This window comes from Anolis sagrei, chromosome 12 (assembly GCF_037176765.1).
Source record: "Anolis sagrei isolate rAnoSag1 chromosome 12, rAnoSag1.mat, whole genome shotgun sequence".
Classification (NCBI taxonomy): domain Eukaryota; kingdom Metazoa; phylum Chordata; class Lepidosauria; order Squamata; family Dactyloidae; genus Anolis; species Anolis sagrei.
Genome location: NC_090032.1, coordinates 22,151,159 through 22,176,734, shown reverse-complemented (window position 1 = coordinate 22,176,734; position 25,576 = coordinate 22,151,159). Strand labels below are relative to the sequence as shown.

At 40.2% G+C, this 25,576-nt stretch overlaps 1 protein-coding gene across 1 annotated transcript in view; it reads right to left on the bottom strand.

Moving 5' to 3' along the window:
• Positions 1 to 25,576, bottom strand: part of COPA (COPI coat complex subunit alpha) — a 57,654-nt gene that overhangs the window by 30,886 nt on the left and 1,192 nt on the right. The window contains exons 2-13 of the mRNA XM_067472585.1: positions 18,651 to 18,764; positions 17,224 to 17,297; positions 16,244 to 16,324; positions 16,053 to 16,129; positions 15,829 to 15,938; positions 8,605 to 8,714; positions 6,926 to 7,025; positions 6,697 to 6,832; positions 4,223 to 4,305; positions 3,627 to 3,777; positions 1,735 to 1,801; positions 764 to 839 (exon numbers count right to left, since the gene is read on the bottom strand). Of these exons, the coding sequence (XP_067328686.1) occupies positions 764 to 839; positions 1,735 to 1,801; positions 3,627 to 3,777; positions 4,223 to 4,305; positions 6,697 to 6,832; positions 6,926 to 7,025; positions 8,605 to 8,714; positions 15,829 to 15,938; positions 16,053 to 16,129; positions 16,244 to 16,324; positions 17,224 to 17,297; positions 18,651 to 18,764 (1,179 nt within the window). The remainder of the gene's footprint in view (positions 1 to 763; positions 840 to 1,734; positions 1,802 to 3,626; positions 3,778 to 4,222; positions 4,306 to 6,696; positions 6,833 to 6,925; positions 7,026 to 8,604; positions 8,715 to 15,828; positions 15,939 to 16,052; positions 16,130 to 16,243; positions 16,325 to 17,223; positions 17,298 to 18,650; positions 18,765 to 25,576) is intronic.

The following is a 25,576-nucleotide window of genomic DNA, read 5'->3' as shown; positions in this document are numbered from 1 at the left end:
GTCCAACTCTGGGGATTGGTGCTCAACACCATGTAAGCTGAAGAGCCAGAGTTGTCCATAGACACCTCCTAGGTTGTGTGGCCGGCATGACTTCGTGGAGTGCTGTGACCTTCCTGCCGGGGTGGTACCTATTGATCTACTCACATGTGCATGTTTTCGAACTGCTAGGTTGGCAGAAGCTGGGGCTAACAGCAGAAGCTCACCTGCTCCCCGGATTCGAACCTGCTGCCTCTTGGTCAACAAGTTCAGCAGCTCAGCTGTTTATTATTATTATTATTCTGTAACCCTGACTTGAGTCACAAGAAGAGATGGGGAAGAAATAACTATTATTATTATTATTATTATTCTGTAACCCTGACTTGAGTCACAAGAAGAGGTGAGGAAGAAATAACTATTATTATTATTATTATTATTATTATTCCGTAATCCTGACTTGAGTCACAAGAAGAGGTGAGGAAGAAATAACTATTATTATTATTATTATTATTATTATTATTATTCCGTAATCCTGACTTGAGTCACAAGAAGAGGTGAGGAACAAATAACTATTATTATTATTATTATTATTATTATTATTATTATTATTATTCCGTAATCCTGACTTGAGTCACAAGAAGAGGTGAGGAACAAATAACTATTATTATTATTATTATTATTATTATTATTATTATTATTATGTAACCTGCCTTAAGCCATGAGGAGAGGTCGGTAAGGAATAAAATTATTATTATTATTATTATTATTATTATTATTATTAGCCTACCATCAGGATTCTGGGAATCGGCGTCCTTAGGGATGGTGTACAGGTCGTAGGTGCTGTTCTCCAAGTTGCTGGCTCGCTAAGGGGAGAAAGGAGGAGAAAAACCCATAAGCTTCACTACAATTATTATTATTATTATTATTATTATTATTATTATTATTATTATGTTCCAAAATCCCTTCATCTATAGATTGCATTATGTTTTGCATCCAAGAGATTTTGGAAAATTATAATAGTAACAATTGGTTTGTACCCTGAGCCGGTGAAAGAGGTAGGTAACAAATGACATTATTTTTATTATTTGTAATAATAATAATAATAATAATAATAATAATAATAATATTTAGGTAAAGGTAGTCCCCTGACATTAAGTCCAGTCATGTCTGACTCTGGGGCGTGGTGCTCATCTCCATTTCTAAGCCGAAGAGCCAGCGTTGTCCGTAGACACCTCCAAGGTCATGTGGCTGGCATGACTGCATGGAGTGCCGTTACCTTTCCGCCGGAGCGGTACCTATTGATCTACTCACATTTGCATGTTTTTGAACTGCTAGGTTGGCAGAAGCTAGGGCTGACAGTGGAAGCTCACGCCGCTCCCCGGAATCGAACCTGCGACCTTTTGATCAACAAGCTCAGCAGCTCAGTGCTTTAACCCACTGCGCCACCGGGGGCTCCATTATTATTATAATTTCTATTATGGTCTTCTATACACATAACACAGATAGCCTCCAGTCCTCCACAAACAGCTATAATTCAGGGTCAATTTCCTACTAGATTTCTGTTTTGCCTCCAGAATGGACATCCTAAGGTTCCTTACTCTCTCCATTACTGTGGAAATTATAACACCCCAAAACAAATAACCTGGGCTCTGCCGGGTACCCAAGCTAGTTATTCCATCGATCGATTGATCTATCGCTATATCTCAATATGCTGGAAGTGGATCCAGATGTGGGAGATCGAGGGCGAGGTGGCCTTACCGTGCAAAGCAGGACCGCGTTCTCGGCGGGATTGTAGGACATATTGAACACGGGGAACTTGGAGCCGCTGGAGAGAAAGGAGCAGGAAAAAGGGAATTATAGTTCACCTACACCCAGAGCGCACTGTGATCGCAAAGGACAATGGATCTGCCCCAAACTGGGTGCGCATGCCCAACATGCCCAGGTTTGAATACTGGTGGGTTTGGGGTGGAATTGGCCCTGACATTTGGGAGTTGTAGGCACTGGGATTTATAGTCCACCTGCAATCAAAGAGCTCTCCGAACCCTGCCGAAGATAGACATGGACCTAACTAGCCATCTAGCATCTTTATTACCTATATATATCTATCCATCCATCCATCCAACATCTATATCAATCAATCAATTCATCTAGCACATCTCACTATTATCTATCCATCTAGTATATCACTCTATTATCTATCTATCCATCCATTCATCCAACATCTATATCTATCAATCAATTGATCTATCAATTCATCTAGCACATCTCTCTCCCTATTATCTCTCTATCTATCCATCTATCCAACCAACCCACCAACCAACATCTATATTTATCAATCCATCAATCAATCAATTCATCTAGGACATCTCTCCCCCTATTATCTCTCTATCTATCCATCTAGCATATCACTCTACTATCTATCTATCCATCCATCCAACATCTATATCAATCAATCAATCAATTCACCTAGCACATCTCTCTCCCTATTATCTCTTTATCCATCCAGTATGTCATTCTATTATCTATCTATCTATCTATCATCTAGCACATCTTTCTATTATCTCTCTATCCACCCATCTAGCATATCACTCTATTATCTATCTATCTATCCATTCACCCAACATCTATATCTATCTATCAATCAACTCATCTAGCACATCTCTCCCCCTATTATCTCTCCATCTATCCATCTAGCATATCACTCTATTATCTATCCATCCATCCATCCAATATCTATATTTATCAATCAATCGATCTATCAATTCATCTAGCACATCTCTCTCCCTATTATCTCTATCCACCTAGCATCTATATTTATCTATCTATCTATCCATCTATCTATATCACTTACTCTCATTCTTTCCATCTATCCATCCATCTAGCATATCACTCTTCTATCTATCTATCTATCCATCCATCCATCCATCCACCCATCCAACATCTATATTTATTTATTTATCAATCAATCAATCTATCTATCAATTCATCTAGCATATCTCTCTCCCTATTATCTATCTATCCATCTAGCATATCACTCTACTATCTATCTATCTATCTATCTATCTATCTATCCATCCATCCATCCAACCACTATATAAATTAATCAATCAATCAATCAATCAATCAATCACTTCATCTAGCACATCTCTCTCCCTAAAATCTATCTATCCATCTAGCATATCACTCTATTATCTATCTATCTATCTATCTATCTATCTATCTATCTATCTATCTATCTATCGATCCATCCATCCATCCATCCATCCATCCATCCAACCATCTATCCACTTAGCATCTATATTTATCTATCTATCCATCCATCTCACTCTCATTCTCTCTCTCCATCTATCCCTCCATCTAATATATTATCTATCTATCCATCTATCCATCCAACATCCAACATCTATATCTATCAATTGATCAATTTACCTAGAACAAATCTCTCTATTATCTCTATCCATCTAGCATCTATATTTATCCATCTATCCATCTAGCATCTCTGTATTATCTATCTATCTGTCTGTCTGACTGTCTGTCTGTTTGTCTATCCATCTTTCTCTCTCTCTCCATCTATCAATTCATCCATCTGGCATCTCTCTCTCTCTCTCTCTCTCTATTGGGAAGCCCGAACGAATGCCGGCCTGACCGACCTCCTGAGCTGCATGACAGCCACGTCCTTGGAGCTGTTGAAGTCCAGCTGGCGCAGGAAGCGGTCCTTGACGTAGTAGAGCATGTTGCCGTGGACGGCGTAGGCCGGCCGCTCACGCTCCAGCTTGAAGACAATCATGCCCCCGTCGTGGCCTGAAGGCAAAGGAGGGGAGGGGAGAGGGGATCTCATCATCACCATTATCATTATTAGGTCACAACAGCTTCGGAGATAGAATTCCCATACGTCGACGATATCATAGTTGCGCCCATTCAGAGGAAGAGCTATCAGCCACTTGAGACACCTCCTGGTGCAGAGGTGGCTTTGAGCCATGCAAGGAATCACTAAATAAAAACGAATTATTATTATTATTATTATTATTATTATTATTATCATTATTAGATCACAACAGCTTCGGAGATAGAATTCCCATACGGCGACGATATTGTAGTTGCGTCCATTCGGAGGAAGAGCTATTAGCCACTTGAGACACCTCCTATGAAAAAGTTTGGCGCAGAGGTGGCTTTAAGCCATGCAAGAGATCACTAAATAAAAATGAATTATTATTATTATTATTATTATTATTATTAATCCACTTACCTGCGGCAAAGAGGTTGAGGTTGGGGTGGGCCGCCAGGACCCAAAAGCGGTCGTGGTCCCTGCGGAAAGTCTGGACCCCGGTGCTGAGGAAGAGGAAGGAAGAGAAGCAGGAAATTATTATTATTATTATTATTATTATTATTATTAGGGGGGAGAAGAGCGGAGTATAAATATAGGAAATAAATAAATAAATAAAATTATGGATGGCCATCTGTTAGGAGGGATCAGATGGTGTCTCTCTGCTTAGCAGAGGGAAGCTGGGCCAGATGACCCTTGGGGTCCCTTCCAAATCTAGGATGGTATGGTTATTATTACTATTATTTGGGGGGAGAAGGGCAGGGTATAAATATAGGAAATAATAAATAAATAAAATTATGGATGGCCATCTGTCGGGAGGGATCAGATGGTGTCCCCTGGCATAGCAGAAGGAAGCCGGGCCAGATGACCCTTGGGGTCCCTTCCAACTCTAGGATGATATGGTTCTATTATTATTATTTGTATGATGATTATTATTAATAATAATAATAATAATAATAATAATAAACAGAGACTGGATGGCAATTTGCCAGGAGGGACTGAGTTGTATCTTCCCACCTGGCAGAGGAAAGGGGGCTGGACTGGATGGCCTTTAGGGTCTCTTCTAACTCTAGAAGGTATAATAATCTATTATATTATTATGTTATGCATTATAAAAAAATACATTATTATTATATATTACAAATAATATTTTATCATTTTATATATATTATAAAAATATATTATTATATAATAATAATTGGATGGTATCATTCTATTATTATATATTATATACAATTATTATATTGTTATTATAGTAATATATAATTATTATTAATAATAGGACCGTGTTGTTCTATTGTTATTATGCATTATATTATTATATAATAATAATTATTAATAGGATGGTATCATTATATTGTAATTATTATATTATTGTAGTAGTATATAATAATTAATAATAATAGGATGGAATCAGTCTATTGTTATTATGTATTATACTATTATAGTAATATATAATTATTATTAATAAAAGGATGGTATTGCTCTATTGTTATTATATATTATATTATTATAGTAATATATAATTAATAATAGGATGGTACTGCTCTATTGTTATTATATACTATATTATTATAGTATTATACAATTATTAATAATAGGATGGTACCGCTCTATCGTTATTATGTACTATATTATTATAGTAATATATAATTATTAATAATAATAGGGTGGCATTGTCCTATTATTATTATTATATATTATATTGTTACAGTAATATATAATTAACAACAGGATGGTACCGCTCTCTTGTTATAATATACTATATTATTATAGTATTATATAATTATTAATAATAATAATAGGGTGGCATCATCCTATTGTTATATATTATATTGTTATAGTAATATATAATTAATATGATGGTACCGCTCTATTGTTATTATATACTATATTATTATAGTATTATATAATTATTAATAATAAGGTGGCATCGTCCTATTATTACTATATATTATATTATTATAGTATTCTAATAATTATTAATAATAGGATGGTATAGCACTATCATTATATATCATATTATTAGTATTATATAATAATTATTAATAATAGGATGGTATAGCACTATCATTATATATTATATTATTAGTATTATATAATTATTAATGATAGGATGACATCATTCTATTGTTATTATATACTATATTATTATAGTATTATATAATTATTAATAGTAATAGGGCGGCATCGTCCTTTTGTTATTATATATTATAGTGTTATAGTAATTAATAATAGGATGGTATCACTCTATTATTATATATTATAGTGTCATAGTAATATATAATAATAGGATGGCGTCGTTCTATTGTGATTATATATTATAGTGTCATAGTAATTAATAGGATGGTATCACTCTATTGTTATTTTATATTATATTGTTACAGTAATATATAATAATAGGATGGCATCGTCCTATTGTTATTGTATGTTATACTAGCTGTCCCCTGCCTCGCGTTGCTGTGGCCCAGCCTGTTGATCTGGACAATAAAGGGAATGAGAAAGTGTTGGTTTCTTGTTTTGGTGTGTATTGCAATTGTGATGATTGTTGGTCATACCTTGGGGTAGGAGGCCAAATTTGGTGAGATTTGGTCCTGTCGTTTTTCCGTTTTTGAACCACTAAGGACGACGTTCACCTTTATATATATATAGATTGTTATAGGGATAAATAACAAATAATAATAATAGGGTGGCATCGTCCTATTATTATATATTATATTGTTATAGTAATATATAATAATAGGATGGTATCGCTCTATTGTTATAATATATTATATTATTATAGGAATATACAATTATTATTAATAATAGGGTGGTATCGTTCTTTTGTTATTATTAAGCCGAGGTCGCGATGCCCGGGGGGGGGGCATGAGGGGGGCGGGGGAGGGTGTGCTGACCGCTTGGACATGTCCCAGACGCGGATGCTCTTGTCCTCGGAGTTGCTGAGGATCAGCTCCTGTCGCGGGTGGAAGACGGCGCAGGAGACGTTGTTGTAGTGGCCGCGACAGGTGTCCACCTCCCAGGCCTTGGACTCTGCGGAGAGGAGAACGGGGGAGATGCGTCCGGAGTCTGACCGCAGCACGGAAGGCGCCACGCCAACCCTCCTGCCCCGCCTTTCCTCCCTACCGTTCATCCTCCAGATCTTGACCTGCCGGTCGTCGGCCCCCGAGACAATGAGAGGCATGGTCGGGTGGAAGGCCGCCCAGTTCACCCCGCGGTCGTGGCCCTGAAAGAAGGAAAGAAAGCCGGGTCAGAGCGTCGTCACAAAAGGGACCCCCCCCAAGGAAGGGCCACCCAGTCCAGCCCCCTTCTTTCTGCCAGGTAGGAAAGGCACAACCCAATCCCTTCCAACAGATGGACATCCAGCCTCTGCCTAATAATAATAATAATAATAATAATAATGGTGATGATGATGATGATAATAATAATAATAATAGACTCTCAGAGTTGGAAGAGATCTCAAGGGTCATCCAGTCCAACCCCCTTCTGCCATAAAAGGAAATACCATCAAAGCCCCCCTGACAGATGGCCACTCAGTCTCTGCAGCATAATAATAATAATAATAATAATAATAATAATAATAATAACAACAACAACAACGATGGACATCCAGCCTCTGCTTAATAATAATAATAATAATAATAATAATAATAATAATAATTAGACTCTCAGAGTTGGGAGAGATCTCAAGGATCATCCAGTCCAACCCCCTTCTGCCATAAAGTAAGATACCATCAAAGCCCCCCTGACAGATGGCCACTCAGTCTCTGCAGCAGCATAATAATAATAATAATAATAATAATAGTCTCTCAGAGTTGGGAGAGATCTCAAGGATCATCCAGTCCAACCCCCTTCTCTCAGAACGGACGATACCATCAAAGCCCTCCTGACAGATGGCCACCCAGTCTCTGCAGCCAAATAACAATAACAATAATAATAATAATAACAGTGGACATCCAGCCTCTACTTATTATTATTATTATTAATAATAATAATAATAGACTCTCAGAGTTGGGAGAGATTGCAAGGATCATCCAGTCCAACCCCCTTCTGCCATAAAGGGAGATACCATCAAAGCCCTCTTGTCAGATGGCCACCTAGTCTCTGCAGGATAATAATAATAATAATAATAATAATGATAATAGACTCTCAAAATTGAAAGAGACCCCAAGGGCCATCCATTTCAACACTTTCTGAGATGAAGCAAGACACAATCCATCCCAACAGGCCATCCAGCCTCTGCAGCATAATAATAATAATAATAATAATAATAATAATAATAATAATAATAATAGAATCCTAGAGTTGGAAGAAATCCCAAGGGCCATCCACTCTCTGAATAACAACAACAACAACAACAACACCTTAAGAGTTGGAAGAAATCCCAGGACCATTCAGTCTGAATAATAATAATAATAGAAACCCAGAATCTGAATAATAATAATAATAATAATAATAGAATCCTGTTGGAGTTAGAAGAGACCCTAAGGGCCATCCAGCCACTGAATAATAATAACAACAACAACAACATCATATTATTATTATTATTATTATTATTATTATTATTATTATTATTATTATTATGAGCTGGAGGAGACCCTAAGGGCCATGCAGTCTGTATAATATTAATAATAATAGTAATAATAATAATATCTTAAGAGTTGGAGGAGACCCTAAGGGCCATCCAGTGTTAACAACAACAACAACAGAAGCTTAAGAGTTGGAAGAGATCCCAGGGACCGTCCAGTCTGAATGATGATGATGGGGCTGGACTAGATGGCCTGAGGGTCCCCCACGGACGGTACCTCCAGGACGTGCTTGACCACGGCGTCGGTGGTGCCGAAGAGGTCAACGCCAGTGATGCCTCGGACGTCGGACTCCACGGCCCCGGGAGAGAGGTTCTTCTTCCTCAGGCCTTCGGGAAGGAAAGGACAGGAAGGGTCCCGGAAGAGGAAGCAGAGGCAAGGTCAAAGGGGCAAAAGGGTCGGGACACTCACACTGACCATCAATGGAGAAAAACAGGGGGACTCCATTCCTGGCCTTGTGGACCCAAAGTATACACATTTCACCTTTGTACTGAGTATAAATAAACATCATCATCATACATTCTAATACTACTACTAATAATTTCCAGTACTAATAACAGATACATACCTGCTTTGAGTCTCCTTGCGGAGAGAAAAAGCAGGGTATAAATAAACATAAACATAACAACAACAACAACAACAACAAGCTACTCTGGGACTTCCGGATTCAGACAGACAAGAGTTTTCAACAACACAACAACAACAATAATAATGATAATAAATGCAACAACCAGCATAGTGATCTTTTTTGCTGTGTACTAATCTTGTTGTTCTTCAAATACTACTACTACTACTACTGCTAATAAATACAACAATATAATAATAATAATAATAATAATAATAATAACATGACCAAGCAGTCCAGAAAATTTACAACAACCGAGAGATTCTGGGCATGAAAGCCTTCGACAACACAATAATAATAATAATAATAATAATAAATGCAACAAAAGGCATAGTGATCTTTTTTGCTGTGTACTAATCTTGTTGTTCTTCAAATACTACTACTACTACTACTACTACTACTAATAAATACAACAATCTAATAATAATAATAATAATAATAATAATAATAATAACATCATGACCAAGCAGTCCAGAAAATTTACAACAACCTAGAGATTCTGGGCATGAAAGCCTTCAACAACACAATAATAATAATAATAATAATAATGATAATAAATGCAACAACCAGCATAGTGATCTTTTTTGCTGTGTACTAATCTTGTTGTTCTTCAAATACTACTACTACTACTACTAATAATGATAATAACAAATACAACAATATAATAATAATAATAATAATAATAATAACACTAACAACATGACCAAACAGTCCAGAAAATTTACAACAACCTAGAGATTCTGGGCATGAAAGCCTTCGACAACACAATAATAATAATAATAATAATACTAATAATAATAATGATAATGGTAATAAACAACAACCAGCATAGTGATCTTTTTTGCTGTGTACTAATCTTGTTGTTCTTCAAACACTACTACTACTGCTACTACTACTACTAATAATAATGATAATAACAAATACAACAATATAATAATAATAATAATAATAATAATAATAATAACAACACTAACAACATGACCAAACAGTCCAGAAAATTTACAACAACCTAGAGATTCTAGGCATGAAAGCCTTCGATAACACAATAATAATAATGATGATAATAAACACAACAACCAGCATAGTGATCTTTTTTGCTGTGTACTAATCTTATTCTTCAAATAGTAATAATAATAATAATAATAATAATAATAATAATAAATACAACCAGCATAGTGATCTTTTTTTGCAGTGTACTATTATTTATTATTTATTTATTTATTATTTGCACTTATTTACCGCCACTCTCAGCCCGAAGGCGACTCGTGGCGGTGTACAGAACATAGAACATAAAGACAACAGTTACAGTAAGTCAAAAAACACACGTCTTACTAACACACATCCACTTAAACTAAAAATCCGCTTCGTCTTGTTTGGGTCATAATCAATCTCATCGTCATAGTCCATTCCGGTGGTCATTCTAATCTTGTTGCGCTTCTAATAATAATAACAACAACAACAAGACCAAACAGTCCAGAAAATTTACAACAACCTAGAGATTCTGGGCATGAAACCCTTCGACAACACAATAATAATAATACTAATAATACTAATAATAATGATAATAAACACAACAACCAGCATAGTGATCTTTTTTGCTGTGTACTAATCTTGTTCTTCAAATAGTGATAATAATAATAATAATAATAAATACAACCAGCATAGTGATCTTATTTTGCAGTGTACTAATCTTGTTGCGCTTCTAATAATAATAATAATAATAATAATAATAATAATAATGATAATAAACACAACAACCAGCATAGTGATCTTTTTGCTGTGTACTAATCTTGTTCTTCAAATAGTGATGATAATAATAATAATAATAATAATAAATACAACCAGCATAGTGATCTTATTTTGCAGTGTACTAATCTTGTTGCGCTTCTAATAATAATAATGATAATAATAATAATAATAATAATAATAAATAAATAATAATAATAATGATAATAAATACAACAAACAGCATAGTGATCTTTTTGCTGTGTACTAATCTTGTTGTTCTTCAAATAGTAATAATAATAATAAGAAGAAATACAACAACCAGCATAGTGATCTTTTTTTTTTTTGCAGTGTTGTGCTAATAATAATAATAATAATAATAATAATATACGGAGCCACGATGAATAGATGGATGGATGGGTGCTGCTTTTCGGAAGGGCAGGATGGACGGGCACCGGATGGGAAATCTCCGCAGCAGCTGCGCAGATCCAGAGGGGAGACGGGGACGCCGAGAGCATGATCCAGCGCATGTTTCATGTCGCAGAAGGAGGCGAAAGGGAGGGAACGGGGTCCAAGGAGGGGCCGTGTGGTTAGGAGCGGTTAGGAGGCCAAAGGGCGGCATCATGCACCAAAAGGAGACCAAGCTGCATGCCGGACCGGGCTGCAAGGCGCTCTGCCTGCAGCACCCGGGGCTTCGCCATTCCCACAATCCGGAATAACACAAACACACACACACACAATCCTGCACGTTTGCAGAAAGAAAGCACCCTCGGTTATACAAAAGGGAGTCCATGCCAGCCCCGGCCGTTCCAAAGTGGTCTGGGTGAAAAAGGAAAGGGGAAACTCCCTCCACAACGCTGGCCCGTCATTATTATTGCTATTATTATTAATTAATTAATTAACAACTAGCTGTACCCACCGTGCATTGCTGTGGCCAACCTTCCCTCCCTCTTATTCTCCTACTTCTTTTTTCTTTTTTCCTCGCTCCCTCTTTCCTTCCTTCCCTTTTCTTTCCTTCTCTCCATCCTTCCTTTGCTCCCTCTTTTCTTCCTTCCCTTTTCTTCTTTCCTTCTGTCCTTCCTTCTCTACCTCTTTCCTTCCCTCCCTCTATATCTTTTCCTTCCACTTTCTCTCCTTTCTTCCTTCTCTCTTTCCTTCCTTCCTTCACTCTTCGCTTCCATCCTTCTTTCACTCTTTCCTTCCTCTTTCTCTTCTTTCTTCCTTCTCTCCCTCTTTCTCTTCTTTCTTCCTTCTCTACCTCTTTCCTTCCTTCCGTTGCTATTTGCTTCCATCCTCCTCTCTTTCCTTCCCTCCCTCTCTCCTTCCTTCGCTCCCTTTCCATCCTTCCCTTTTTCTTTCCTTCTTTCCTTCATCCCTTCCCCTCTTTTTCTCTTCTTCTTCCTTCCTTCCTTCCTTCCCTGTTTCCTTCCTTCTTTCATGTTTTGTTACCTTCCTTCCTTCTCTGTTTCCTTCCTTCCCTCCCTTTCTCTCCTTCCTTCACTCCCACCTTCCTTACTTTCTTTTTTTGCCTTCCTTCCTTTGGTGTTTGCTTCCATGCTTCCTTCTCTCTTTCCTTCTTTCCTTCCCTCTACTTCTTTCCTTCCTTCTTTTGCTCTTTACTTCCATGCTTCCTTCTCTCTTTCCCTCTTTCTTTCTCTCCTTTCTTCCTCCTCTACCTTTCCTTCCTTCTTTCACTCTTTGCTTCTATCTCTCCTTTCTTTTCTTCCTGCTTTCTTTCTTGCCTTCCTTCCTTCCCTTTTTCTTTTCCTTCCTTTTTATCTCTTTCCTTCCTTCCTTCGCTCTTTTCTTCCATCCTTCCTTCGCTCCCCTTTCCCCCTTTCCTTCTCTACTTCTTTCCTTCCTTCCTTTCCTTTCCTTCCATCTCTTTCATTCCCTCCCTCTTTCTCTTCTTCCTTCACTCTCTCTTTACTTCTCTCCCTCCTTCCTTCCTTCTTTCTCTTTTTGTTTCCATGCATTCTTCACTCTTTCCTTCTTTCCCTTTTTTCTTTCCTTCTCTCCTTCCTTCCCTCCCTTTGCTTTTGGCTTCCATCCTTCCTGTGCTCCCTTTCCCCCTTTCCCTTCTCTGCTTCTTTCCTTCCTCTTTGCTTCCATGCTTCCTTCTCTCTTTCCCTTTCTTTCTCTCATTCACTCCCTTTCCTTCTTTCCCTTTTCCCCCTTTCCCTCCTTCTTTTGCTCTTTCCTTCCATGCTTCCTTCTCTCTTTTCCTCTTTCTTTCTCCCCTTCCTTCCTTCCCTTTTTTCTGTATCATCATTTAGCTTTTGGAGCTTTTAAGTCCCTTCCGCCATATTTTCCAGTGTTTTTCTGAGTGAAGGACATACATTGGGTTGTTAGGTGCCTTGTGTCCAAATTTGGTGTCCATTTGTCCAGTGGTTTTGGAGTTGTGTTAATCCCACAAACAAACATTACATTGTTATTTGAATAGATTAGATCCAGGAAGGAGAGGGTTAGTGTGGCAAACAAGGCAGCCTCTCTGTTACCCCCCAAAGCATGATGCACTCCTCTCCATGCGTTTTAATGCAAGCGGCCAGACCCAAGCAGCACCCTTTCCTCCCTTTTGGTCTCTTGGCAGAAAAATGGAGGGGTGGCTGTGTGTGAGCCATGCTCCAGAAGCACTCCCTCCTGACATTTCGCCTACATCTATGGCAGGCATTCTCAGAGGTTGATATAGTGCACATAAACATTAAAAATACGCGCACACACACACACACACATATAATTTTGTAATAAATATTATTATATCTAAACATATATAATTTTATAATGAATGTTAATATGATTATACCTAAATATTATATATATATATAATTTCATAATAAATACTAATAATAAATATTATAAACAGATTTTATTAATAAATATTATATATAAATATTATCTGTATTTTGCCTGTGTGTATTTGCAGATAATAAATAAATCTAAGGTTATCATTCTTGTCATTTTGTTGCTGCTGTTCTGGTCAATATCCACCTTTTGAATATTATTATTATTGGTTTTTTATTATGATATATTATTATGGCCAACATACACCTCTTCCTTATATTATTATTGTTGTTATATTATTATTATTGCCGACATCCACCTCATTTTATATTATTACTGTTGTTGTTGTTATTATGGTTATCCACCTTTCTTTCTATTATTGTTTTTTTAATTATTGTTATTATGGCCAGTATTCACCTCTTTTTCTATTATTATTATTTATTACTATTATGGCCAACATCTACCTCTCTTTCTATTATTATTATTATTATTATTATTATTTTTATTATTATTATGGCCAACATTCACCTCTTTTTCTATTATTATTATTATTATGGCCAACATTCACCTCTTTTTCTATTATTATTATTATTATTATTATTTATTACTATTATGGCCAACATACACCTCTTTTTCTATTATTATTATTATTGTTGTTGTTGTTATTTATTATGGCCAACATCCACCTCTTTTTCTATATTATTATTATTATTATTATGGCCAACATCCACCTCTTTTTCTATTATTATTATTTATTACTATTATGGCCAACATCTACCTCTCTTTCTATTATTATTATTATTATTATTATTATTATTATTATTATTATTATTATGGCCAACATCCACCTCTTTTTCTATTATTATTATTATTATTATTATGGCCAACATCCACCTCTTTTTCTATTATTATTATTATTATTATTATTATGGCCAACATCCACCTCTTTTTCTATTATTATTATTATTATTATTATTATTATTATTAGTATGCCTCTTATTATGATCTTCTGCCAAGAGAGCAATGGAGCGAAAGGGACCCAGCGAGGGGCGCTTGCGGAAGAGAGAGAAGCCCCATCCCTCCCAAGACAGGAAGATCACCCCTTCGTCGCGCTCCATTGAAGCAATCTGGGTCATGTCTGAACGTGGGCCACAAAAAAACCAGCAAATCCGACCAGATGAGAACCGCAGTCGAGAAAAGAGGCCTTTGTCGAGGAAGCGGGGCCTTCGGAGGCCTGAGTCTGTAACTTGGGGATGGCCTGTATATGTGTGAGTGTATATACATATACATACATATATATGTATGTATGTGTGCCTGTGTATGTATGTATATGTGTGTGTGTGTATATATATATATATATATATATATACACACACACACACACACACACACACACATATATGCAATAGATACAATATCCTAGATTTGGAAGGGACCCCCAAAGGCCATCCAGTCCAGCCCTGTTCTTAACTAGGAGTCATTTGTAAGTCAGGGATGGCCTGTATATATCTATATCTTGATGCGGAAGGGCCCCCAAAGGCCATCCAGTCCAGCCTGAGGGCTGAGAAGGGCGGTATTCATATATAGTAAATAAATAAATAAACAAACTAGGAGTCATTTGTAAGTCTGATGTCTGTAACTCGGGGATGGCCTGTATATATATACACACACACATATACACACATATGCGAATAGTTAAGAGTATTCTAGATTTGGAAGGGACCCCCAAAGGCCATTCAGTCCAGCCCTATTTGTAACTATGAGTCATTTGTAAGTCGGATGTCTGTAACTCAGGGATATATAGTAAATATTATATATATAGTAATATTATATATATATATATATATTCTCAGCCTGAGGGCTGAGAAGGGCGGTATAAATAGTAAATAAATAAATAAACTAACTAGGAGTCATTTGTAAGCCCAATGTCTGTAACTTGGGGATGGCCTGGTGATACAATATCCTAGATTTGGAAGGGGCCCCCAAAGGCCATCCAGTACAGCCCTGTTCTTAACTGAGAGTCACTTGCAAGTCAGGGATGGCTTGTATGTCTCTATCTCTTGATGTGGAAGGGGCCCCCAAAGGCCATCCAGTCCAGCCCTGTTCTTAACTGAGAGTCACTTGCAAGTCAGAGATGTGTATATATATGTGTGTGTGTGTGTGCGTGTGTATATATATATGCATGTCTCTATCTCTCGATGTGGAAGGGCCCCCAAAGGCCATCTAGTCCAGCCCAGGAGGCCTGCCTTTCCCGACTGCGTTCCCCACGGAGTCCGGCCTGCTGGTGTTCCCCCTCGACCGGAGCAGCTCACCGGAGATATCCCACACGCGCACCGTCTGGTCCAGGCTGGCCGAGACCACCAGGTCCTCCGAGGGGTGGAACTGGGCGCACATCACGTAATGGTTGTGTCCGGTCAGCACGCTGTCGAGAGGGAGGAGGAAAGACACACAAGGAGCGTGAGGACGGGGCATGAGGACGGGGCGGGCTCCCTCCACCCGGGGACCCCCCCCTCACTCTCTCTCCGGCCGGGATTACCAGACGCAGGTGCGGGACTGCCAGTTCCAAACCCGGATGGTCTGGTCGTCGGAGGCACTCAGGATCCAGGGGTACTCCTGCCAACAACAGACGGAGGGGCGTCACCATGGGATCCATATCACACAGGGGACAGTAAACACCCCTTCCATTATATATATATAATATCCAAGTTTCGTCCTTGGTGGACTCACATGATGGAAGAAGGTGGTGCGGATGTAGTCCAGGTGGCCCAGGAGGGTGAAGAGGCAGCGGCGCAGCTTGTAGTTCCAGACCTGGGAAAGAAAGAAGGAAGGAGAGAGAGAGAGAGAGAGAGAGAGAGAAGGGGAAATGCAGAGGCCGACTCCTTCCGGTTGACCTTCCACACACGTTGCATTCACTAAAGCCCTCCATCTGCCTTTGCAAACAAGAAAACGGTTGCAATCGAAAGGAAGGGAGTGTTGCAACTCAGAGTAAGCTTCACCTTCCTTCCAAACACCACCACACAAGAGCTGTAGTTTTATAGTTTATTGAGGAGAAAATCCAAGTCCAAATAAAGAATAAGCACTGCAAAATTCCACAGATTAAGGTTAAAAGCAGAATATAGTTCCAAAGATCTTCAGGTAAAAACAGGAGACACAATCCTATTGGCAAAGTTCAAACCAGAGTCCCAGGTACAAGTATGAATCACCATGCAAGAAAGCCCAAGCGTACTGCTTTCCAGGCTAAGATTATTCCATGAAGCTTTCTGGCTAGTAAGCTACGTTGAACTGACGCTTTCACAGAGTTTCCAAGAGGCCCAAATACCTTTCTAACATCAAAACATTAGGCTCTCAGCATCATAAAAGCATTGCGATGACCTTTCACCAAGCTGGCTTCTCATCTGTTTGCCAGACGGGACCTCCGCCTGACCCGGAGATCAAGGCGAGCCTCCCGGGTCAAGGCACTATCTACCCTTTCAGTATCATCGTGGGAATGCACCTGCCCACTATCTCCTTCGTGAAAATTCCTTTCTGGTGAAAACAGCTGTGTTGACACTGCACTGTCTGTGGGAGCCTCAGAAGCAGGCCCAGAGATTGGAGGCACAGACAAAGAGCCAGGAAGCTGAAACCCAGCAGGAATCTGAATCCCATCATCCTCATCGTCAGAAAATAGCTCAGCCACAACAGGGAGCAAGGAGGCCCTGCCCGCCTACCTTGATTTTGTAATCGTCGCCTCCAGACACAAAGAGAGGCTGCTGCTTGTGGAAATCAATGCCTCGGACGGGGCCTGGGGGACACAAAGAATAATAATAATAATAATAATAATAATAATAATAACAATAATAAATACAAGTTTCCCTGGCCTAAGGAAACCCCAATTTCGAGTCACCATGAGTCGACCGGTGACTTGAATAACATTAATAATAATAATAATATGTAATAATAATAATAATGACGAGAGTGTGCTGTGGCCTCATCTTGTTGTATTTAAAATAATAATAATAATAATAATAATAATAATAATAATAATACCTCTAAATCTCCCTGGCCTAAAGAAACCCTGATCTGGGGTCACCATGAGAAGCAATTTGAATAGCATAATTAATAATAATAATAATAATAATAATAATAATGCCTCTAAGTCTCCCTGCCCTGAGTTAACCCCAATTTGGGGTCACCATGAATTGACAGGTGACCTAAATAGTATAAATAATAGTAATAACCACTTTGAGTCCCCGCAGGGGTGAGAAAGGCAGTATATAAATACTGTAAATAAAATAAAAATAAATAAATAATAGGTAATAATATGTTGTAATAATAATACTTTGAAGTCTCCCTCATCTATGGAAATCCAATCTGGGGTTACGATGAGTTGAGAGGTGACTCGAATGGCATAATAAATACTAATGATGATAATACATAATAATATAATAATAATAATACTTCTAGGTCTCTCTGGCCAAAGGAAACCCTAATTTGGGGTCACCATGAGTTGAGAGGAAATTTGAATAGCATAAATAATAATAGTAATTCCTGGCCTAAGTTAACCCCAATTTGGGGTCACCAATTTGGGGTGACCTAAATAGTATAAATAATAATAATAATAATAATAATAATAATAATAATAATAAGTAATAATATGTTGTAATAATAACACTTCAGGTCTATGGAAATCCAATCTGGGGTCACAATGACTTGAGAGGTGAGCTGAATAGCATTATTATTATTATTATTATTATTATTAATAATAATATATAAATTATTGTTAATAATAATAATTCCTGGCCTAAGTTAACCCCAAATTGGGGTCACGATGAGTTGAGAGGTGATTTGAATAGCATAATAAATACTAATGATGATAATAATATGTAATAATAATATGTAATAATAATAATAATACCTCTCGGTCTCCCTGGCCAAAGGAAACCCTAATTTGAGGTCACCATGAGTCGACAGGTGACTTGAAAAGTATTACTACTACTACCACTATTACTACTACTACTATTAGTATTAATAATAATAATAATAATAATAATAGAAGGAACACAGACACAAAACCTGGCCTTGGCCTCTTCTCCACAAATGTAGAGCAATGTGGAAAGCGGTATTTTAGGGCTCCCCGAACCCCCTGTGCACGTACCGTCGTGTTCATCAAACTTGTCGATGAGCGTACACATGCGGTAGTCCCAGAGTTGGATGACGCCATTGTGGAGGCTGGTGAGGATCCAGGGCCTCTTCGGGTGGAAGCTCAGCCCTGGAATTAGACAAGGACATCCCCAGGTAAGCGTCCTGATCTGCGGTTTTCTAGAAATTACCTCACAGACAGACGGAAGGCCTTTATTTCTCAAAGCATACAGTATGGCTGCAAGCAAAGTTCCATCTGACAGTTGGTTTCCCTCTCACCTCATATCCCTCACTCTGGCCCTCCACAACCCCATTTCCATGTCCCAGGTAAGCATCCTGATCTGCAGTTTTCTAGAAATTACCTCACAGACAGACGGGAAGGCCTTTATTTCTCAATGCATACAGTACGGTTGCAAGAAAGTTCCATCTGACGGTTGGTTTCCCTCTCATTCCATATCCCTCACTTTGGCCCTCCACAACCCCATTTCCATGTCCCAGGTAAGCGTCCTGATCTGCAGTTTTCTAGAAATTACCTCACAGACAGACGGGAAGGCCTTTATTTCTCAAAGCATACAGTACGGTTGCAAGAAAGTTCCATCTGACGGTTGGTTTCCCTCTCACTCCATATCCCTCACTTTGGCCCTCCACAACCCCATTTCCATGTCCCAGGTAAGCATCCTGATCTGCAGTTTTCTAGAAATTACCTCACAGACAGACCGGAAGGCCTTTATTTCTCAAAGCATACAGTACGGTTGCAAGCAAAGTTCCATCTGACAGTTGGTTTTCCTCTCACCTCATATCCCTCACTTTGGGATACAATCCCGTTTCCATGGCCTGCTTTCATGATTCCCCACAACACCAAGAAAGGAGGTCATGACAGTCAGAGAGAGTCAAAACAACGCAATCGTCAAACAATGTGGGACATAACATTCATCTAGACATGCGGGAACAGATGTGGAAGACACAAACAACTTTAATAAGAGAACATTCCGATAAGACAACATATAGATGGTACGTGATTCTGGAAAGGCAGGCATAGTTGGATCATCAAAATAAGCATCCTGATCTGTAGTTTTCTAGAAATTACCTCACAGACAGACGGGAAGGCCTTTATTTCTCAAAGCATACAGTATGGTTGCAAGCAAAGTTCCATCTGACAGTTGGTTTCCCTCTCACCTCATATCCCTCACTTTGACCCTCCAAAACCTCGTTTCCATGGCCTACTTTCATGGTTCCCCACAACACCAGGAAAGGAGATCATGACAGTCAGAGAGAGTCAAAACAATGCAACCGTCAAAGAATGTGGGACATAACATTCATCTAGACAAGCGGGAACAGATGTGGAAGACACAATGGTACGTGATACTGGAAAGGTAGGCATAGTTGGATCATCAAAATAAGCATCCTGATCTGCAGTTTTCTAGAAATTACCTCACAGACAGACGGGAAAGCCTTTATTTCTCAAAGAATACAGCACGGTTGAAAGCAAAGTTCCATCTGACAGTTGGTTTCCCTCTCACCTCATATCCCTCACTTTGGCCCTCCACAACCCCGTTTCCATGTCCCAGGTAAGCATCCTGATCTGCAGTTTTCTAGAAATTACCTCACAGACAGATGGGAAGGCCTTTATTTCTCAAAGAATACAGTACGGTTGCAAGCAAAGTTCCATCTGACAGTTGGTTTCCCTTTCACCTCATTTCCCTCACTTTGGCCCTCCACAACCCCGTTTCCATGGCCTACTTTCATGGTTCCCCACAATCATCAAAATATAAACAATGTAAATATATTATTATCGCCGTTTTCCGGACTTCAAATGAATCCACATCACCGAGACTGCAAGTAAAGCATTCCATTTTTATTTGTGGTAGTGTCTGGATTTTTTCTTCTAGGTTGCAACTTTGTTTTCACAAGTAAATAACATTTTGGATAGTGTCGGGATGTCTTCTTTTTCTTCTGGGTTGCAACCTCCATTTTTCTCGACATCCCGCGGTTATGCTCGGCTCTCCTCCCTCTTTGTTTTCCCGGCATCCAGGGATGACCTCTTCCACCCCAAGGGGGTCAAGGTCTTGTTGGCCCACAGGTCGCGGTCTGAGGCGGAGGAGGAAGGCCAGGGCGCCAGGTCTCGATCTGTGTAGGTCTTGGGGGGCCATCCCTCGGAGGGGGAGATGATTGGCAGCCGGGGGGCTTCCCCTTTCAACGGGCGCTTGAGGCTCTCCCCCGAAGCCCAGGTCTGCCTACGGCAGAGCAGCCACAGTCCCGGGAAGCGCTCCCCCATCTCCCACTCCTCCTCCTCGCTCAGCTTGTCCTCATTCAGGGCCTTTGGCGCGGAGATGACCACGTCAGGCACCACAAAGCCCCCCGTTGTCGTCGTCGTTGTCTCTCGCGGAACCCCTTCTGGTGCCGCCGCCTGCTTCTTCCGCTCCTTCCGCCGCTTCTCTTCCTCCCCCTCGGCCTTCCGCCGCTGGAAGTCCTTGATTCCCCGCTCGGCCCAATAGTCCAGCAGCAAGGAGTCCCGCCGTGCTCGCCGGGCGAAGGCCTCCCGCATCTGTTCCCCGCTGCGCTGGACTCGCTCCCGGATCCTCCGTGCCTGGATGGACTCCCGCAAGTGGCGGGCCTCCGCTTCCCGGTGGGAGCCCATTTCCCAGATGGGGCGCCTGGGCTTCTTCGCCGCCTCCAGGAGCAACAGCGGTAGGAGGGGGAGACCCACCGTTGACATGGCGCCCCACTCGCCCCGATCCCTCGCCCTGGGGTCTCTCTCCATCCCGAGGGTGGAAAGGGAGGGGCACGGAAGGAAAGGACGCAAAGAGGAGGAAAGCCAGCGCGTTCTCTCAAGACCTCTCAACCATTGTGAGGTAGTCGATGAGGCGCAAGGTACAAGCATTGTGAGGCCAGAGGTTCCTCACAGAGCTCATCTGAGCTCAGCGACCCTCATCCAATGACCGATCAAGACCAAACTTGGCACACAGAGCCCCCGTGACCCACTCTACATCTTGCTGCAGTTTGGAGGAGGGTGGACCATGGATGATGGGACTTGAAGTACCTCCACTCACTTCCCCAGACCGCTGCGACCCTCATCCAATGACCGATCAAGACCAAACTTGGCACACAGAGCCCCCGTGACCCACTCTACCTCTTGCTGCGGTTTGGAGGAGGGTGGACCATGGATGATGGGATTTGAAGTACCTCCACTCACTTCCCAAACCGCTGTGACCCTCATCCAATGACTGATCAAGACTGATCCAAACTTGGTGCACAGAGCCCCCATGACCCACTCTACTTCCTGGTGCAATTTGAAGGAGGATGGACCATGGGTGACGGGACTTGCAGTACCTTCACTCGCTTTCTGAGACCACAGCAACACTCATCCAATGACCAATAAATACCAAACTCTGCACAGAGAGCCCCCATGGCCCACTCTACATTCTGCTGCAGTTGGGAGAAGGGAGGGACTTGCAGTACTTCCTGAGACCATTGCGACCCACACCATTGACTGATGAAGATCGGACTTGGCATACAGAGCCCACTCTACATCCAAGTCTGGTGTGTGGGCCAATGGACCATGGACGATGGGACTTGCAGTACCGTCACTCACTTCCTCAGACCACTGTAACCCTCATCCAATGACTGATCAAGACCAAACTTGGCACACAGAGCCCCCGTGACTCACTCTACGTCTTGCTGCGGTTTGGAGGAGGGTGGACTATGGATGATGGGACTTGAAGTACCTCCACTCACTTCCCCAGGCCACTGCGACCCTCACCCAATGACCGATCAAGACCAAACTTGGCACACAGAGCCCCCGTGACCCACTCTACGCCTTGCTGCGGTTTGGAGGAGGGTGGACCATGGATGATGGGATTTGAAGTACCTCCACTCACTTCCCAAACTGCTGCTACCCTCATCCAATGACTGATCAAGACTGATCCAAACTTGGCGCACAGAGCCCTCATGACCCACTCTACATCCTGGTGCAGTTTGAAGGAGGATGGACCATGGGTGATGGGACTTGCAGTACCTTCACTCGCTTTCTGAGACCACAGCAACACTCATCCAATGACCAATAAATACCAAACTCTGCACAGAGAGCCCCCATGGCCCACTCTACATTCTGCTGCAGTTGGGAGGAGGGAGGGACTTGCAGTACTTCCTGAGACCATTGCGACCCACACCACTGACTGATGAAGATCGGACTTGGCATACAGAGCCCACTCTACATCCAAGTCTGGTGTGTGGGCCAATGGACCATGGACGATGGGACTTGCAGTACCGTCACTCACTTCCTCAGACCACTGTAACCCTCATCCAATGACTGATCAAGACCAAACTTGGCACGCAGAGACCCCATAACCCACTCTACAACCTATAGTGGTTTGGAGGAGGATTGGCCATGGATGATGTGGCTTGCATATCAGAGTTATATAGTTCACTCACTAAACCCAGCTGACATTGGATCTAGACTAAACTTGGAGCACAGACAAACAATGCCTTTCTCAAATGACCCGAGCAGCGCTACTCAGCACCTTCATTGAAGCTTCGTAAAAAGCTAAAAGAAATAAATGCTTGTAAGAAAATCAGAAGGTTCCAAAAAGTAATTAGTCCATAAAAAGTAGTAACAGAAAGCAATGTCCACACAGGAAATAAAAGCAATCCAAGACAGCATTAATCCAGCCAGGAATCAAGCAGGATGCAAAGACAATCCAAAAGGCTAAAAAACTTCACAGAAACAAGACACCTTGAAGAAGACTTCCATGGCACAAGAACTTGGTTTCCAAACGATGCCTGATCTGCCAGGCTTCCCCTTGAAGCAAACATTATATCCCAAAACTCAGAAATTGGTTTCGTTTCCCCCCACATTTTCCCTTTATCAGACGAAGCCTCTCGAAGCAATGTTAATACTGAGTTTGTTGTCGTACTTATAATCCTAAAATATAATAATAAATAATCCTAAAATATAACATATTATAAATGCTACTAAAATATAGTATAAATAATCCTAACACATAATATAATAATAAATAATGCTAAAATGTAATATAATTATAATTAATGCTAAAATATAATAATAAATTATCCTAAAATATAATAATTAATTCTAACATATAATAATAATTCTAAAATATAATATAAATGCTACTAAAATGCAGTATAAATAATTCTAACACATAATAAAATAATAAATAATCCTAAAATGTAACAATAATTAATCCTAACATATAATAATAAATAATGCTAAAATATAATAATTAATCCTAAAATATAATAAATAATCCTAAAATATAACATAGTATAAATGCTACTAAAATATTGTATAAATAATAATATAATAATAAATAATCCTAAAACATAATATAATTATAATTAATGCTAAAATATAATAATAAATACTGCTAAAATATAATAATCAATCCTAACATATAATAATAAATTATCCTAAAATATAACATATTATAAATGCTACTAAAATATAGTATAAATATAGTATAAATATAGCCAGCTGCGCCCGTACCTTGGGAAGTCTGACTTGGCCACGGTAGTACACGCTCTGGTCACATCCCGCTTGGACTACTGCAACGCTCTCTACGTGGGGCTGCCCTTGAAGACGGCCCGGAAGCTCCAGCTAGTCCAGCGCTCGGCAGCCATGTTACTAACGGGAGCAGGACGCAGGGAGCACACAACGCCCTTGCTGTTCCAGCTCCACTGGCTGCCGATTTGCTACCGGGCCCAATTTAAGGTGCTGGTGTTGGCCTACAAAGCCCTAAACGGTTCCGGCCCAAAATACCTGTCTGACCACATCTCGGCCTATGAGCCCACGAGGACTTTGAGATCGTCCGGGGAGGCCCTTCTCTCGATCCCGCCCGCCTCTCAGGCACGCCTGGCGGGGACTAGGGACAGGGCCTTCTCGGTGGTGGCCCCCCGGCTGTGGAACACCCTCCCTGTGGACATCAGAGTGGCGCCCTCCCTCATGACATTCCGCAAGAAACTAAAGACGTGGCTCTTTGAGAAAGCGTTTGTGTAAGTGCTGCAACAATTGGCAATGACGATTAGAATGGAACATGGACAATGAGATTCGGATTGTGATTCAATGATGAGACGTGGCGAATGCTTTAGTATAAATGTATTATTGATAGTGTTGTTGTTTATTGTTGTTATGTAATTGCTTTGTTGAAATTGTACCTGGTTTTATATGTTGTACACCGCCGTGAGTCGCCCTAGGGCTGAGAAGGGCGGTCTACAAATGTAGTAAATAAATAAATAAATAAAAAATAAATAATCCTAACACATAATATAATAATAAATAATCCTAAAATGTAATAATAATTAGTCCTAACATATAATAATAAATAATCCTAAAATATTATTATTATTATTATTATTAACTTTATTTGTACCCCGCTAGCATCTCCCGAAGGACTTGATGCAATACAAAACCCAAGGCAAATTAAAAACAGTTAAAGCAATATTAAAACAACATGCAATAAACAGTACATCAGGACATAATAAAACTTGGCCAGGCCAGAGTAGTGGGTACAAGATTAAAAGTGCAGATGTGGCAGGAGGTATACAAGGATTATGGGGCAAGTGCAGAGTGCGGTGTGCAGTAATCTTATTTCTACTAAAGTGCTTCGAGGACTTGTTATTGGAGATTCCTAGTCTGGGAAGGCACATCGGAACAGCCAGGTTTTCAAGTTCTTTCTGAAGACTGCCAATGTAGGGGCCTGTCTAAGATCTTTGGGGAGGGTGTTCCAGAGTCGGGGGGCCACCACAGAAAAGGACCTGTCTCGTGTCCCCACCAGACGCGCTTGTGACGCAGGTGGAATCACGAGCAGGGCCTCACCAGATGACCGAAGTGAACGTGTGGGTTCATAGACAGAGATGCGGTCACGCAGGTAGGCAGGTCCCAAACCATTTAGGGCTTTGTAGGTAAGCACCTGCACCTTGAAT